We start from the raw sequence: 15,817 nt of genomic DNA, 5'->3' as shown, positions 1-15,817 counted from the left end.
TTCCAAAAAAGAAATAAAATTGGGCTAGAGGGTAGCTCACAGGTATAGAATGCCTCTGGGTTCAATTTCCAGTACCGCAAAAACAAAACAAAACAAAACAAAAACAAACAAAAATAACGAGCCAAGTATGGTGGTACATGCCTGTAACTCCAGTACTTAAGAATCTGAGACAGAACATTGCAGGTTTGAGGACAGTCTCAGCAATTTAGTGAGACTCTCAATAACCTAATGAGACTCTGTTTCAAAACAAAAAATAAAAAAGGACGGGGGTGTTGCTTAAAGATAGAATGGCCCCAGGTTCAATCGACAGTACCATATACACAGAAATAAATAATAAATTTTAGCTGATATATTTGGGTCATTCTACCTGCAAACTACACCTCCAGCCCTATTTTTTGTTTATTTTTGTGTGTGGTACTGGGGGTGGAACCCAGTGGCTTTTCTACCTCCAGGCTATACTCCCAGAACTATTTTATATTTTATTTGGAAACAGAGTCTAAGTAGCTGTGGCTGGCTTCGAAGCTGTACGATCCTCCTGTCTTAGCCTCCCAAGCACTGGGATTACAAGCATGCGCTACCACACCCGGCTCTATTCTTTATTTTGAAATAGGGTCTCACTGAGTTGCAAGGGACCTCACTAAATAGCTGAGGCTGGCCAAGAACCGTGAATCTCCTATCTTAGCCTCCCAAATGCTGGGATTACAAGTGCGCACCACCGCGCTCGACTTTTTTATTATTTATTTTGAAACAGGGTCTCACAGAGTTGCAAAGGGCCTTACTAAGTAGCTGAGGCTGTCCTTGAACCATGATCCTCCTGTATCAGCCTCCCAAATGCTGGGATTATAAGCATTCACCACCTCGCCCAACTTTCTTCAAGAATATTTTTAAAGGATCAAAACTAAAATCCCATAACAAAATTGAAGAAAGATATAATGAAACTCATAAAAGGCTTTCAAACAATCCTAAGAGATTATTAAAAGCTCAAAGTACACTAGAGCAAAAAGACTAGGAATAAAGAGGATGACACAGGCTAAGTGGGGCCTAGAGTGGTGATCAGGAACCAACCACCAAAGAGGATAACACCAGAGATAGAGAATTGGCCCAGGAACCCCCACCTAGAATCTCCTCCTGGCATCTGGACATTCAGAGAGACAATGAACCATGAAGCAACTTCAATACAGGTACTTGCTCCTTCCTGTGGCACAGCTATCAGCCAGCACCCACTGCAAAACCCTCTCTGAGATAGCTTCAGGCAGGTGCTGCTGTTCCACTTACAACACTGCCCCTGCCTTACTGACTTGCCTCCTGCCAAAGCACCACTCACGTTAGCCACAGGAGGTTGAGGGTCTGGGTCCAGTTTCGCTGGGCACCTCCACTCAGACAAGCTCTGCGGAAGGCCTCTCTGGCCAGGAAGATGGTGGTTGAGTAAAGCAATGTTAGTCTAAAAAAAAAAAAAGAAAAGAAAAAGAGCAGAAATAACTGGGCACAGTGGCGAACACTTGTAATCCTAGCATTTGGGAGGCTGAGGAGGATCGCAGTTGGAGGACAGCCTCAGCTACTTAGTGAGGCCCTCTGCAACTCACTGAGACCTTGTTTCAAAATAAGGGATAAAAGATAGGGCTGGGAAGCCAGGCATGGTGGCACACACTTGTAATCCCAGCATTCGGGAGGCTGAGACAGAAGGACCGTGGTTTGAGGACAGCCTCAGCTACTTAGTGAGGCCCTCTGCAACTCACTGAGACCTTGTTTCAAAATAAAGAATAAAAAATAGGGCAGGGGGTGTAGCTCGGAGGTAGAACACCCCTGGGTTCCATCCCCAGACCCGCAAAAAAAAAAAAAAAAAAATAGGGCTGGAGGTGTAGCTCAGAGGTAGAATGCTCTGGGTTCAATCCCCAGTACTACACAAAGAAAAAAAAAAAAAAAAGAAAAAAAAAAGAAGGAAAGAAAAAAAAAAGGAGAAATCAGTAAGAACCCCAGTTTTCTCATAAAAAGAACTTCTGGGATTTTTTTAGTAACAGGAAGAAGAAGTGAACAGCAGTTAGGAACCAAACAGGTGCGTGTTCCTACAGTTACATCTGGGACAGAAACTGCTGCAGTGGTCCCAAAAGCTGCAGGCTTCATGGTTATGGGCAGAGATGTGGCCTGATCATAAGGAGGACAAGAGGAGCATTGTCCACACAGCAAGGGGACCTTCTAGTTACACTGAGACTAGTGGCCAGATGGCCCCTGTAGAGAAGCTGAGGCGCTGCTGTGTGGAGGCCTGAGCCAATGGAATCTCAGGACAGGCAGTAAGGCTGGCGACCATTACAGAGGCTGTGGCAACCCAGAGCAGCAAGGTTGCCTGGGTCCCCTGCAGGTGGGAGGTAGCAGGATAAGCCTTTCTGCACCTTAGTGAGGAGCAGCTGAAATTTCCTTGTCTTAACAGATAGCACCCCAGATGAAATCAAGATGGGAATGGCTTAAGGTTTCCATTAGGGTTAAGGTTTCTGAGGTTATCCAAGAATCATCCTATCAGTGTGTCTATATAATACTGAAAATGAAAAGATGGAACCAAGCCTTAAGCATGGGGATAAACCAGACAAGGGCTGACAAAACAGGCACCTGCCAATCTGGGGGAGGCTGCCTGGGGGAAAAAAATCTGAGCACCTAAGATTTGGCCCTCTTCCTTCCTGCCTTTAGTATAGTATTTCTCAGGCTGGGTGTGGTGGCACATGCCTGTAATCCCAGTACTTGGGACTCTTAAGACAGAAAGATCGTAGGTTCAAGGATAGCCTCAGGTAGTGAGACTCTAATCAACCTAATGAGACCCTGTTTCAAAATAATAAAAATAGGGCTAAGGGTATAGCTCAGAGGTAGAATGGTCCTGGACTCAATTCCCAACAATAAATAAATACAGAAAGAAAATAAAAAGAAAGAAAGAACGAAAGAACGAAAGAACGAAAGAACGAAAGAACGAAAGAAAGAAAGAAAGAAAGAAAGAAAGAAAGATGGACTGGGGATATAGGGTATAGCTTGGAGGTAGAATGGTAGAATGTCTCTGAGTTCAATTCTGAACAACCAAAAAAGAAAAACGAAGTGGCTGGGGTTTTTTTTGCGGGGGATCTTGGAGTATAGATCAGTAGAAGAACACCCCTGAATCAAAAATCCCCAGAACTACCAAAAAAAGTACTTCTCAAGGTATGTTGTTCTTATTTCAAGATCATCCGAGGAGCATATAAAATGCAGATTCATGGGGCCCCTTCCTTAGCCCTACTTACTGCAAAGATCCTAGATGATTCCTTTCCAATCAAAGTTTGAGAAGTGCTAGCAGGCTCGAAGAATAGAATCAAGAGTATGTGTTTGGTAAATATCAGACATGAAATGCTGTCTGGAACATACTGTCTTGTTTATCAGGACATGGAAGAAACTGAGCTATTCAGAGTTCTCACATCATTTCATATACTTTTGTGTCATTTATGAATACAAAATACGTGTGGGTGTCCTTGAACAGAAAAGGAGAGTAGAACAAGCTGGGTCTAAAAAACAACAAGTCAGCTTTGCCAGAGCCTCCCAGGAACTAATGACAAGGACTCAGCTCTGATCTCAGTTACCACATCCCAATTACAAAATCACTGAGGAGAGAAGGCAGGTGCTGCTCATCCCTGCAACTAGGACACATCCTCACAAACCACAGACCCCGCTTCCTTTGCTGTCAGCAGGACAAGAACACAGGATTATACCTGAGACAGGGTTTGCAATGAATTACTCCCACTCTTCTCCTGGGTTCTAAGAGCAGGAAAACTGGAACGGCTGGCAGAGAAATGTGCACTTAAAGGCTGCTAATGGAAAACACGCCATGGGTCCATTAACAGCAACGGTACCGGCTCATTCTCCAGCCCTCATGCTCCTCCTCAGTACACTGCAAAAAATGCTCTACTCTGGTAAAGTCCCACACTTCTAAAATCCAAGGTGACACACAGGTAGAGTTTAAAAGGCCTGACTAGGGTGTGAGCTGTAGACAGTGTGAGAGGGCATCCCCTCTTACCTTACATTCACTATGCCAACGATTTCCTTTGACAGGAAGCGAAGAATAAATGCATTCAAGACAAAGGTGATTAATCGAAACAACACCTGTAGAGAAAGGAAAACGCATAATAGATTATGACAGGAATGTTTACTTTGTGTTACTGAGGACAAAGTGGCTGTTCTTCCTGATATAATGATACCACCATGGGTTTGCCATGGAGACTCTTATCTAAGATGCTCAAACTGTCTGCCTTTTTTCTGAAAATTCATTCTTGGAGTCTCTCACCATGATAGTCAATGGTCAAAAATTCCAGGAAGGGCCGGGCATGGTAGCACACCCTTGTAATGCCAGTACTTGGGAGGCTGAGACAGGAGGAGCGCAGGTTTGCGGCCAGCCTCAGCTGCTTAGTGAGGACCTGTTTCAAAACAGAGTAAAAACTAGGGCTGGGGGTATAACTCAGGGGAGAATGCCCCTGATTTCAATCCCCAGTACCAGAAAAAAAATTGCAGAAAGAAACTTGGGACTCTCTTTAATTTACTGATGAGAAGAGAGAAATCTGGATAGATTCTCTTCAGATTCAAAGTCAAGTACTCCAGGAGACAGAAAAAGAATTGTAGTTAGTGGTTCACATTGCCCAGCCCTTAGCCAAAACCCTCTAACCTACTGAGAAATAGTACACGTACTAGGGCAAGAGAGAGCCTATGTGTTATAGCAATTTTACGTGTTATAGGAATTTTAAGGTCTAACTTAGCAAGGCCTTCTGCAACTTGGTGAGACCCTGTTTCAAAATAAAAAATAAGCTGGGCATGGTAGTGTATGCCTATAATACTTGCACTTGGGAGGCTGCTATAGGAGGATCACAGGTTTGAGGACAGCCTCAGCAAGTAGTGAGATTCACATCAAACTTGAGACTCTGTTTCCAAATAATAAATTAAAAAATCGAGCTGGGCATGGTGGCACACACTAGCTATTCTAGTCCTTGGGAGCTGAGACAGGATGACTGTAGGTTCATGGTCTGTCTCAGCTATTTAGTGAGGCCCTCTGCAACTTAATGAGACCCCGATTCAAAATATAGGTTCGTGGTCAGCCTCAACTATTTAGTGAGGCCCTCTGCAACTTAATAAGACCCTGATTCAAAATAAAAGAATAAGCCGGGCATGGTGGCACAGGCTTGTAATCCCAGAGCTTGGGAGGCTGAGACAGGAGGATCACACAGGTTTGAAGCCAGCCTCAGCTACTTAGTGAGGCTCTCAGCAACTTAGTGAGACCCTGTTTCCAAATAAAAAATAAAACAGAGCTGGGAATATAGCCCAGAGGTAGAAAGCCTCTGGGTTCAACCCCCAATACCACAAAAAATAAAATAAAATAAAATACTAAAATAGGGCTGGGGGTGTAGCTCAGAGGTAGAATGTCCCTGGGTCCCTGGGTTCCATCTCAACATACATACATACATACATACATCAAAGCCAGGCATGATGGTGAACACTTGTAATCCCAGTACTTGGGAGGCTGAGATGGGAGGATCGCAGGTTTGAGGCCCGCCTTAGCTACTTAGTGAGGCCTTCTGCAACTTAGTGAGACCCTATTTCAAAATAAAGACTCAAAAACATGGCTGGGTGTATAGCTCAGAGTTAGAGTACCCCTGGGTTCAATCTCCAGTACCACATTAAAAAAAAAAAAAAAAAAAAGGACTGGGGGTGTAGCTCGAAGGTAGAATGCCTCTGGGTTCAATCCCCGGCACCACAAAAATTAATTAGTTAATTAATTAACTAATAGGGCTGGGAGTGTAGCTCAGAAGTAGAATGCCCTGGGTTCAATCCCCAGTACCACAAAATAAGAATAACTTTTACAGCCAGCTGTGGTAGCAAATGCCAGAAATCCCAACTACTCAAGAGGCTAAGGCAGAGCTGAGAATGGGATGACACGCACCTGTCATCCCAGTACTTGGGAGGCTGAGACAGGAGGATAACAGGTTCGAGGCCAGCCTCAACAACTTAACAAGGCCCTCCACAACTTAGTGAGACCCTGTTTTAAAATAAAAAAATAAAATAGGGCTAAAGGTGTAGCTCAGAGACAGAATGCCCTGGGTTCAATCCCCAGTACTACAGGGGGAGAAAAAAAAGAGGCTGAGGCAGGAGGTTCACAAGTTCAAGGCCAGACTGGGCAACTTAAACCATATCTCAAAATAAAAAGGTCTAGGGATGTGGCTCAGTAGTGAAGCACTTGCCTAATAAGCAAGAGGAAAATTGCATATTTTAAAATGGGGGTAAGGAGACAGGGTCCCACTACTGTCATTGACAAGGAGATACCGAGATATCCTGAAACTTTCAAACCTGTCAATTCAGACAGGTGTAGAGACGCAGGCCTGTCATCCCAATACTTGGGAGGCTGAGACAGGAGGATCTCAGGTTTGAGGACAGCCTCAGCAAGTCGTCTGAGTTATCGACCTAGAGAAAGTTTGTTTTAAAATAAAAATAAAATAGGGCTGGGGGTGTAGCTCTGAGGTATAATTTCCCTGGGCTTAATACCAGTAAAAACAAAACAAACCCCAAACCAACCAACCAAACACAAAAGCCTGTCAATTCAAGAAAACTGCACAGAGAATTCTTCCCGTGAACAAGGCTGCAGCTGCAATTCAACTGGGGAAGCTGGATGGAGAAGCTGGACGGAGCGCAAGCTTCGCTCACCGCGTGACCCCCCAGCGTCCCAGTAACAAGTGGCAAAAAAAGGTTTTTTTGGTAATAAGGATGAACCCAGGGCATTCTACCTCCTGAGCTACACGTCCTTTTTGTTTTTTATTTTGAAACAGGGTCTTACTAAGTTGCTGAAGATCTTGCTCAATTGCTGTGGCTGGCCTTCACTTTGTGTATGCCACCATATCCAGCTAGAAGGTAGAATGCCTCTGGGTTCAATCCCCAGCACTGCCCAAGCATAAAAAAAATGCCGGGCGTGGTGGCGCACACTCGTAATCCCCACGCCTGGGAGGCGGAGACAGGAGGATCGCGCAGGTTCAAAGCCAGCCTCAGCTACTTAGTGAGGCTCTCAGCAACTTAGTGAGACCCTGTTTCCAAATAACGTATAAAAAAGTAGGGCTGGGGTATAGCCTGGAGGTAGAAAGCCTCTGGGTTCCACCCCCAGTACCACAAAAACAAAACAAAACAAAAACAGGTAAGTGAACAGGAAGCACTATAATCTGCCCAGTGTCACAGAGCAAGCAAATGACCCAGACCACCTTACAGGTAGGCCACCTTACAGGTATAGTGTTTTCTGCTATGACTTGTCCCCCATCCCTTACTGGAGACTGAACCCAGGGCGTTCTACCTCTGAGCTACACCTCCAGCCCTATTTTTTTTTTTTTTTTTTGAAACAGGGTCTGAGTTGCGAAGGGCTTCACTAAGTAGCTGAGGCTGTCTGAAAACTGTAATCCTCCTGTCTCAGCCTCCTGAATGCTAGGATTACAAGCGTGCACCACCACGCCCAGCTTGATTTATTTCCTTCTTACAAAGCCAATCTGGGTAATAATGTATTTAGCAAAGATGAAAAAAACAATATTGTTAATTAAGCACTGAATTCAGTAATTATGTTGTGAAATAGAAAAACAACTACGTAACAGGGTTCAGTAAAAAGCATATTGATCTTAGAGGTTACATTATTGTTCTCAACTAAGATGAGTCAATTGGGGCTGGAGGGGTAGCTCAGACTGACCAGATCGATCACTCCCCTAGCACCCTCAAGGACCTGGGTTTGATCCTCAGCACTGCAAAAATAAAATTAAGTTGCAAAGGATTTCCATGTGGCTATGAGGTCTAAGTAGATCAGCCCTATGTTCATTAAGGAGAGAAAAAAAAAAAAGGCAAGCCCGTAATCCCAGTACTTGGGAGGCTGAGATAGGACGATTACAGGTCCAAGGACAGCCTCAGCAAACTGTGAGACTCTCCGCAACTTAGCAAGACCTTTGTTTCAAAAACAGTAAAAATAAAATAGGGCTGGGGTGTAGCTCAGAGGTAGAACGTCCCTGGGTTCAATCCCCAGTACCATAAAAAAAAAAGAGAGAGAGAGACAGCTGTAGTTGTGCACACCTGTAATCCCAATACTTGGAAGGCTGAGACAAGAGGACCACTGGTTTGAGGCCAGCCTTAGCAACCTAGTAAGACCCTGTTTCTTTCCTTCCTTCTTTTTTTTTGGGGGGGAAGGGATGCTGGAGATTGAACCCAGGGGCATCCTACCTTAGATCAACACCCCCAGCCCTATTGTTTTTTGTTTTGCGGGTCTGGGGATGGAACCCAGGGGCATTTGACCTCTAAGCTACATCCCCTGCCCTATCTTTTTTTTTTTTTTTTTTTTGGTGGTACTGGAGGTGGAACCCAGAGGCTTTCTACCTCTGGGCTATACTCCCAGCCCCATTTTATATTTTATTTGGAAACAGGGTCTAAGTTGCTGAGAGCCTCACTAAGTAGCTGAGGCTGGCCTCGAACCTGCGCGATCCTCCTGTCTCAGCCTCCCAAGCATGGGGATTACAAGTGTGCGCCACCACGCCCGGCTATCTTTTTTTTTTTTTTTTTAATTATTCTTTACTGTGAAACAGGGTCTCACTAAGTTCCAGAGGGCCTAAGTAGCTGAGGCTGGTCGCGAACGTGCAATCCCCCTGTCTCAGTCTACCAAGTACTGGGATTATAAGCATGGGCCACCATGCCTGGCTCAGGAGATAATTTCAAAATAAATTTTTTTTTAAAAGGCTGGGGGAAGTCAGGCATAGTGGCACACACTTGTAATCCTAGTGTTTGGGAGGATTAAGGTTCAGGTGAGACAGGAAGACTGCAGATTGGTGGTCAGCCTCAGCTACTTAGTGAGGGCTTCCACAACTTAGTATGATCCTGTTTCAAAATAAAGAATAAAAAATAGGGCCAGGCATGGTGGTACACACTTGTAATCCCCACACTTAGAAGGCTAAGACAGGAGGACTGCACAAGTTTGAAGCCAGCCTCAGATATTTAGTTTTCAAGTAAAATATAAAATAGGTCTGAGAGTATAGCCCAGAGAAAGCCTAGGGTTCCACCCCCAGTACCACCAAAAAAAAAAAAAAAAAAAAAAAAGTCTGGAGAGCTAGGCATAGTATTTTATAATACCAATATTTGGGAGGCTGAGACAGGAGGATTGCAGATAGCCTAAACTACTTAGTGAGGCCCTTTGCAACTCAGTGAGACACTGTTTCAAAATAAAGAATAAAGGCTCAGGCCTGGTGGCCCACGCTTGTAATCCCAGCACTTGGGAGGCTGAGACAGGAGGATCGCACAAGTTCGAAGCCAGCCTCGGCCTCAGCTACTTAGGCTCTCAGCAACTTAGTGAGACCCTGTTTCCAAACAAAGTATAAAATAATCTGGGAGTATAGCCTGGAGGTAGAAAAGACCATGAGTTCCACCCCCAGTGCCACAAAAAATATATAAATTAATTGATTAATTAAATAAAGAATAAAAGAAAAATAGGTCTGGAGGTGTGGCTCTCAGAATGCCCCTGGGTTCCATCCCCAGTGCCGCAAAAAAAAAAAAAAAAAAAAAAAAAGAAGTTAAGAAAAAGAAAAGAAGAGAAAAGAAAAAGGAAGAAAGAAAAAAAGAAAGAAAGAAAGAAAGAAAGAGCTGGGAATGCCCCTCCTGGGTTCAACCCCTAGTATCAAAAAAAAAAAAAAGAAAATTGGTGTTTAGAGAGGCAAGGCTTAATTTTCTCAAGGGCAGACAATTAGGAAGGCCAAAATGTCACTGCGTGGTTCTTTCTCCTAACCTCCATATGCAGTCTCTAAGATAATTCAGGACTTGTGTGAAGTAGCACTGATTAGCTCCAGAGTAAGACCAAGAGAAATAACCAAATGCTAGGGTTGAATCTTTAGATACTATATGGGTAAACTGGCGTGTATCATATCTATCAAATGACAAAAATTAGGGCCACAAGGAGAAGTGAATTATCAAAAGTCACACAGAAGATGCAACCAACAATTTATTAGGTGCATAATAAGATATAGGTAGTGTGATACATTTATTCCAAACCCAATTAATTCTTGTAACTACCTCATGAACTAGATACTATTATTAGCTTTATTCTATCAATGAGGACCTGAGGCTTCTGATGAAGTTCTGTTCCAATCCAGGCCTGCCTCAACCCAGATCCTGTTCTTAGTTATGCCATATGTTCTAAACTCACTCAGAGTCGAGAGTTGAAGGAAGCCGGGCATGGTGGCACATGCTTGTAATTCCAGAACTTGGAGAGGCTGAGACAGGAAGATTGCAGGTTTGAGGCTAGCCTCAGCAACTTAGTGGGACTCTGCTTCAAAAATAAATAATAAAAGCCGGGCGGGCCGTCCATGCGTGTAATCCCAGCATTTGGGAGGCTGAGACAGTAGGAAAAAAAAAAGAAAGAAAGAAAGCCAGCCAGCCAGACTCAGCTATTTGGTGAGGCCCTCTGTAACTTAGTGAAATCCTGTTTCAAAATAATAAAAATAGGGCTGGGAGAGTAGCCCGGAAGCAGAATGCCCCTGAGTTTAATCCCTGGTAACACACATAAAGAGTTTTGAAGAAAATATTGGAGAGTCAATGGTGGGACATAGAGGACATGAAACCCTTGTCTTAAAAATATCTGATTCCTAGCCGCCGTGGTGGTGCACGCTTGTAATCTCAGCATTCAGGAGGCTGAGACAGAAGATCCCGGTTCAGCTACTTAGTGCCACCTCACCGCCGCCCTTTGCAACTCGGTGAGACCTTATTTCAAAATAAATTTAGCCGGGCGTGGTGGCGCACGCTTGTAATCCCCGCGCTTGGGAGGCGGAGACAGGAGGATGGTGCAGGTTCGAAGCCAGCCGCGCGCGCTGGCTTAGGAGACCCTGTTTCCAAAATGAAAATGTAAAAATAGGTCTGGGAGTGTAGCCCGGAGGTAGAAGGGCTTCCAGGAACCCCAGTACCACCAAAAAAAAATAAAATAAAAATAAATTTAAATAGGGCTGGGGGTGTAGTTCGGAGGTAGAATGTCCCTAGGTGCCGTCTCCAGTACCAGAATAGAAATAAAAGAAAAGAAATCTGATCCCTGTGCTGAAGTTGGGGAGTGGCGCATGCCTGCAATCAATATTTGAGGTGACAGGAGGATCACAGTTCGAGATCAGTCTAGGCAAACTAGCGAGATCACTTCAAAATTTAAAAAAAGGAGCTGGGAGTGTAGGTTGGAGGTAGAATAGTCCTAGGTCTAATCCCCAGTACCAAAAAAATAAATTAACTTAAAAAAAATTCTTGAACACAAAATTCTCCTGTCCCCGACACTTGATAAAAATTACTGCTAAATGGGAAATAGAACGCTCAGAAAAAAAAAAAAAAAAAAACTGGCTTGGTTGCAGTCGCTCAGCCAAGAGTCTGAAAGCGGGCTCCCAACTCCCGGCCCTGGTGCCACCTCACCGCCGCCAGTCCCCCATTCCCAGCGGGTGCCCGTCGGGCTGGCTCTGCCCCGGGGCGGGCTCTCAGGGGCAGCGCCGCCTCCCCGCGCATCCTGGCTTCGGCACCGGCTGGAGCCGGCCGGAGAGAAAGTACCTGCAGGAGGAGACCGGAGGAGGCCAGCCTGGCCGCCTGGCCCAGAAACTCCTGGCTGCCCATAGCCTCGGCGCCTCGCCACGGTCACGTACGGACGCCACGGCCGCTGCCGCCCGTCCCCCCTTGGCCGCGGGAAGATGACGTCACGGAGCGCCTCGCCCGCTGATTGGTGGTTTTGAGTCGGCGGGGGTGGAGCACGGGAAGTGTGGCCCTATGGGGAGGGCCGGGTAGTGCGCCTGCGTCGCAACCTCTTCGCTCTTTTTGACACGTTTGTTTACTTAGTGGATTTGTCTCTTTGTGTCCCAAATAAGTTAAATATTGTGGCGAGTATTAAAAGATGCTGTTAGCTGGGCGCGGTGATCCACACCTGTAATCCCAGTACTTGAGAGGCTGTAAGAGGAGAAGCGCAGGTTCCAGGCCAGCCTCAGAAATTTAGGAAGACCGTCAACAATTTACCAAGAACTGTTTCGAAATAAAAAGTAATGCTGGGCGGGGTGGCGCACCTTGTAATCCCAGTACTTGGGAGGCTGAGAAAGGAGGATCACGGTTCGATGACAGCCTCAGCTACTTAGTAAAACCCTTTGCAACTCAGTGAGACCCTGTTTCAAAATAAAGAATAAAAAATAGAGTTGGGTGTGTAGCTTGGAGATAGAATGCCCCTGGGTTCCATCCCCAGTACCGCAAATGAACAAACAAACAAACAAACAAATAAAGCCCGGCGTGGTAGGGCATGTTTGTAATCCCAGTACTTGAGAGGCTGAGACAGGAGGATCGCAGGTTCACCGCCAGCCTCAGCTACTTAGTGAGGCTCTCTGCAACTTAGTGAGACCCTGTTTCAAAATAAAGGATAAAAAAAATAGGGCTAGGAGCCAGGTGTGGTGGCGCACGCTTGTAATCCCCGCGCTTGGGAGGCTGAGACAGAAGGATTGCACGGGTTCGAAGCCAGCCTCAGCTACTTAGTGAGGCTTTCAGCAACTTAGTGAGACCCTGTTTCCAAATAAAATATTTTTAAAAAGGTCTGGGAGTATAGCCTGGAGGTAGAAAGCCCCTGGGTTCCACCCCCAGTACCACACCCACCCCCAAAATAGGGCTAGGGTGTGACTCGGAGGTAGAATGCCCCTGGGCTCAATCCTCAGTACCACACACAAATAAATAAATAATAAAATAATAAAAAAAACATATAGGGCAGGGCATGTAGCTCAGAAATAGAAAGTCCCTAGGTTCAATGCCCAGTGCTGAAAGGAAGAAAGAAAATGTAAGGGCCCTGAGAGTGTCGCTGGAATGTAGAATCCCCCAGGGTTCGATCTCCAGTACTTAAAAAAAAAAAAAAAAAAAAAAAAAAAAAAAAGATACTGTTAAATACTGCATTTGATATGCATAGTTTATTTATTTATTTATTTATTTTTGCAGGTCTGGGGTTGGAACCCAGGGGCATTCGACCTCCGAGCTACACCCCCACCCTATTTTTTTTTTAATTCTTTTTATTTTGAAACTGGGTCTCACATGATCCTCAGGTCTCAGCCTCCCAAATGCTGGGATTACAAAGTGAGCCACCACGCCCAGCTGATATGCATAGTTTTATGCAATCTTTCCTGAAAACCTAGAATTGGACCCTGTTGCCAGAGAGGAGGAAAGTGAGCCTTGGAGATGTGAACTGACTTGTTCACATGTATGCAACTTTTATCTGGGCAAAGTAGAACTTGGGCTTCTGCTGATCTTGCCTCCATAGGAACTAATTGCTCAGAGTGGAAGGATGGACCAGACATGCTTTGTAAAATTTAAAGTGCCAGCCAGCATGATGGTGCTCTCCTGTAATCCCAGTACTTGGGGGATTAAGACAGGAGGATCAAAGGGTCAAGGCCAGCCAGCCTCAGCAACCTAGAGAGACCTTCAGTAACTCAGTGAGGCCCTGTTTCAGAATAAAAAATAAAATAAGGCTGGGAGTGTACCTTGGAGGTAGAATGCTTTTGGATTCCATCTCCAGTACAAAGAAAAAGAGGAGCCTAATATATACAATCAGCTGTTGTATTTTTGGTGTACTTATTATCTATACAGGTTATAGGAAACCCAATTTTTTTCTAATCTCTTTTAGGGTTTTCATCAGTTGGTCCCAACCTACTTTCATTCCATCACTGCCCTTTCCCAGAAAACTATAGGCCCTATCCATTTGAAGCTCTTAGCAGTCTTTAAACAGGCCTTATGTCATTGGCCTTTGCCTCTGTCACCTCTGCCCAGAATGTCTTCATAATTATATACCTTGCCTTTCCAGACTGTCCCATCCTGACTCCTGATTACCCACAATCAGTCCTTGCTATGATTGTGTGTGTGTGTGTGTGTGTGTGTGTGTGTGTGTGTGTGTGTGGTGCTGGGGATGGAGCTCAAGGGCATTCTACCTCTGAGCTACACCTCCAGCCCTATTTTTATTCTTTATTTTGAAACAGGGTCTCACTGAGTTGCAAAGGGCCTCATTAAGTAGTTGAGGCTGTCCACAAACCGAGATCCTCCTGTCTCAGCCTCCCAAATGCTGGGATTACAAGTGTGTACCACCACACCTAGCTCTTTACTGTGATCTAAATGTTTGTATCCCCTGAAGATTCATATGTTGAATCAAAAATGGTGGTGCACACTTGTACTCCTAGTACTTGGGAGGCTAAGGCAGGAGGATCTCAGGTTTGCAGTCAGCCTCAGAAACTTTCCACAATTTAGTGAGACTCTGTTTAATAAAAAATAAAAACCGGGCATGGTGGCGCATGCTTGTAACCCCAGCATTGGGAAGGCTGAGACCCAGAGGATCGTAGTTCACAGACAGCCTCAGCTACTTAGTGAGGCCCCCTGCAACTCAGTGAGACCTGGTTTCAAAGTAAAGAATAAAAAATAGGGCAGGGGGTGTAGCTCAGAGGTCGGATGCCCCTGGGTTCCATCCCCAGACCTGCTAAATAAATAAATAAATAAATAAATAAATAAATAAATAAATAAATTAGGGCTGGAGGTGTATCTCAGAGTTAGAATATGCCTGGGTTCAATTCTCAGTACTAAACACACAGACAAAAAACATCATATGTTGAGTGGGGTTTGGTGGTGCATGCCTATAATCCCAATACTCTGGGAGGCTGAGACAGGAGGATTTCAGGTTCGATGCCAGCCTCCGCAACTTAGTGGGACTCTATTTCCAAATAAAATATAAAATAGGGCTGGGACTCTGAGTATAACTCTGAGGTAGAACATCCTTGGGTTTAATCCCCAGTACCAGAAAAGAAGAAGGAGGAGGAGGAGGAGGAGGAGGAGGAGGAGGAGGAGGAGGAGGAGGAGGAGGAGGAAGAAGAGGAGGAGGAGGAGGAGGAGGAGGAAAAATTTTATATACATATATATATATTGAAGCCCAAACCCTGATGTGATGTTAGGAGGACATTCTGAAAGTAAGTAATTAGGTCACAAGGGCTGAGCCCAATGGTGGGACTGATGTCCTTATAAGAAGATATGATTAGCTGGATGTGGTGGCGCATGCCTGTAATCCCAGTATTCGGGAGGCTGAGACCGGAGGATTGCAGGTTCAAGGCCAGCTTCAACAACTTAGTGAGACTGTCAGCAACCTAGTGAGACTCTGTCTCACACTAAAAATAAAATAGGGCTGAAACTAGATCAGAGGTAGAACACCCTGGATTCAATTCCTAATATCACAAAAAATTGGGGGTAGGAAGAATAGGAGGAGGAGCAGCAATGGCAACTATTGACCATGGAAGGATGCAGCAAGAAGACAGAGTACTCACTCGCCAGGACCAAACTGGTTATTACTTTGAGTTAGACTTCCAGCCCTGAGAACTATGAGAAATAAATTTCTGTTGTCTAAGCCGCCCAGTCTGTGGTATCTTGTTACAATAACCCAAGCACACCATGACTAAAGAACTTTGTACCCCGTATATCTCTGAGTACCATCTGTATTGTGGCAAAGAGACATGAATATGCCTCTAACAGCCCAGGAGCTCCCAGAGGACAGGAATCTGTCCAGGAGTTTGCCTCCTGCAGTAGTTGCAGAGAACCTTCCTTGAGCTCTCTTAAATGTCTCCAGACACATCACTGTTGCTATTGCTTCTGGAAACAGACTGTGTCTCAACGTCCATCTATCCTCCTCTCACTGGGTGAAATGAGGTCTGTAGAGGTGCAGAGTGTGAACTTTAGACTATCAGACAGGCCTGGCCCTGACTCTATATTCTGCCACTCACTGACCGAGTGACCTCAGAGTGCACATTGA

The 15,817-nt window shown here is 45.0% G+C and overlaps 1 protein-coding gene across 4 annotated transcripts in view; it reads right to left on the bottom strand.

The window, feature by feature from the left end:
* Window positions 1-11,631, bottom strand: part of RFT1 (RFT1 glycolipid translocator homolog) — a gene marked incomplete at both ends in the record, with an annotated part of 58,588 nt that extends 46,957 nt beyond the window's left edge. For 2 of the 4 annotated variants that reach the window (XM_080714956.1, XM_080714957.1), the window contains 3 exons: window positions 1,325-1,441; window positions 4,025-4,110; window positions 11,569-11,631. In XM_080714956.1, the coding sequence (XP_080571082.1) occupies window positions 1,325-1,441; window positions 4,025-4,110; window positions 11,569-11,631 (266 nt within the window). Of the gene's footprint in view, window positions 1-1,324; window positions 1,523-4,024; window positions 4,111-11,568 lie in introns of all 4 variants that reach the window. The other 2 variants (XM_080714955.1, XM_080714958.1) reach the window with 2 other exon arrangements.
* Window positions 11,632-15,817: the final 4,186 nt, after the last annotated feature.

The sequence above is a fragment of the Muscardinus avellanarius genome (assembly GCF_963383645.1).
Source record: "Muscardinus avellanarius genome assembly, chromosome: 18".
NCBI lineage: Eukaryota > Metazoa > Chordata > Mammalia > Rodentia > Gliridae > Muscardinus > Muscardinus avellanarius.
The sequence above is the reverse complement of the archived record's forward strand: the minus strand, read 5'-3'. Positions and strand labels throughout refer to the sequence as shown.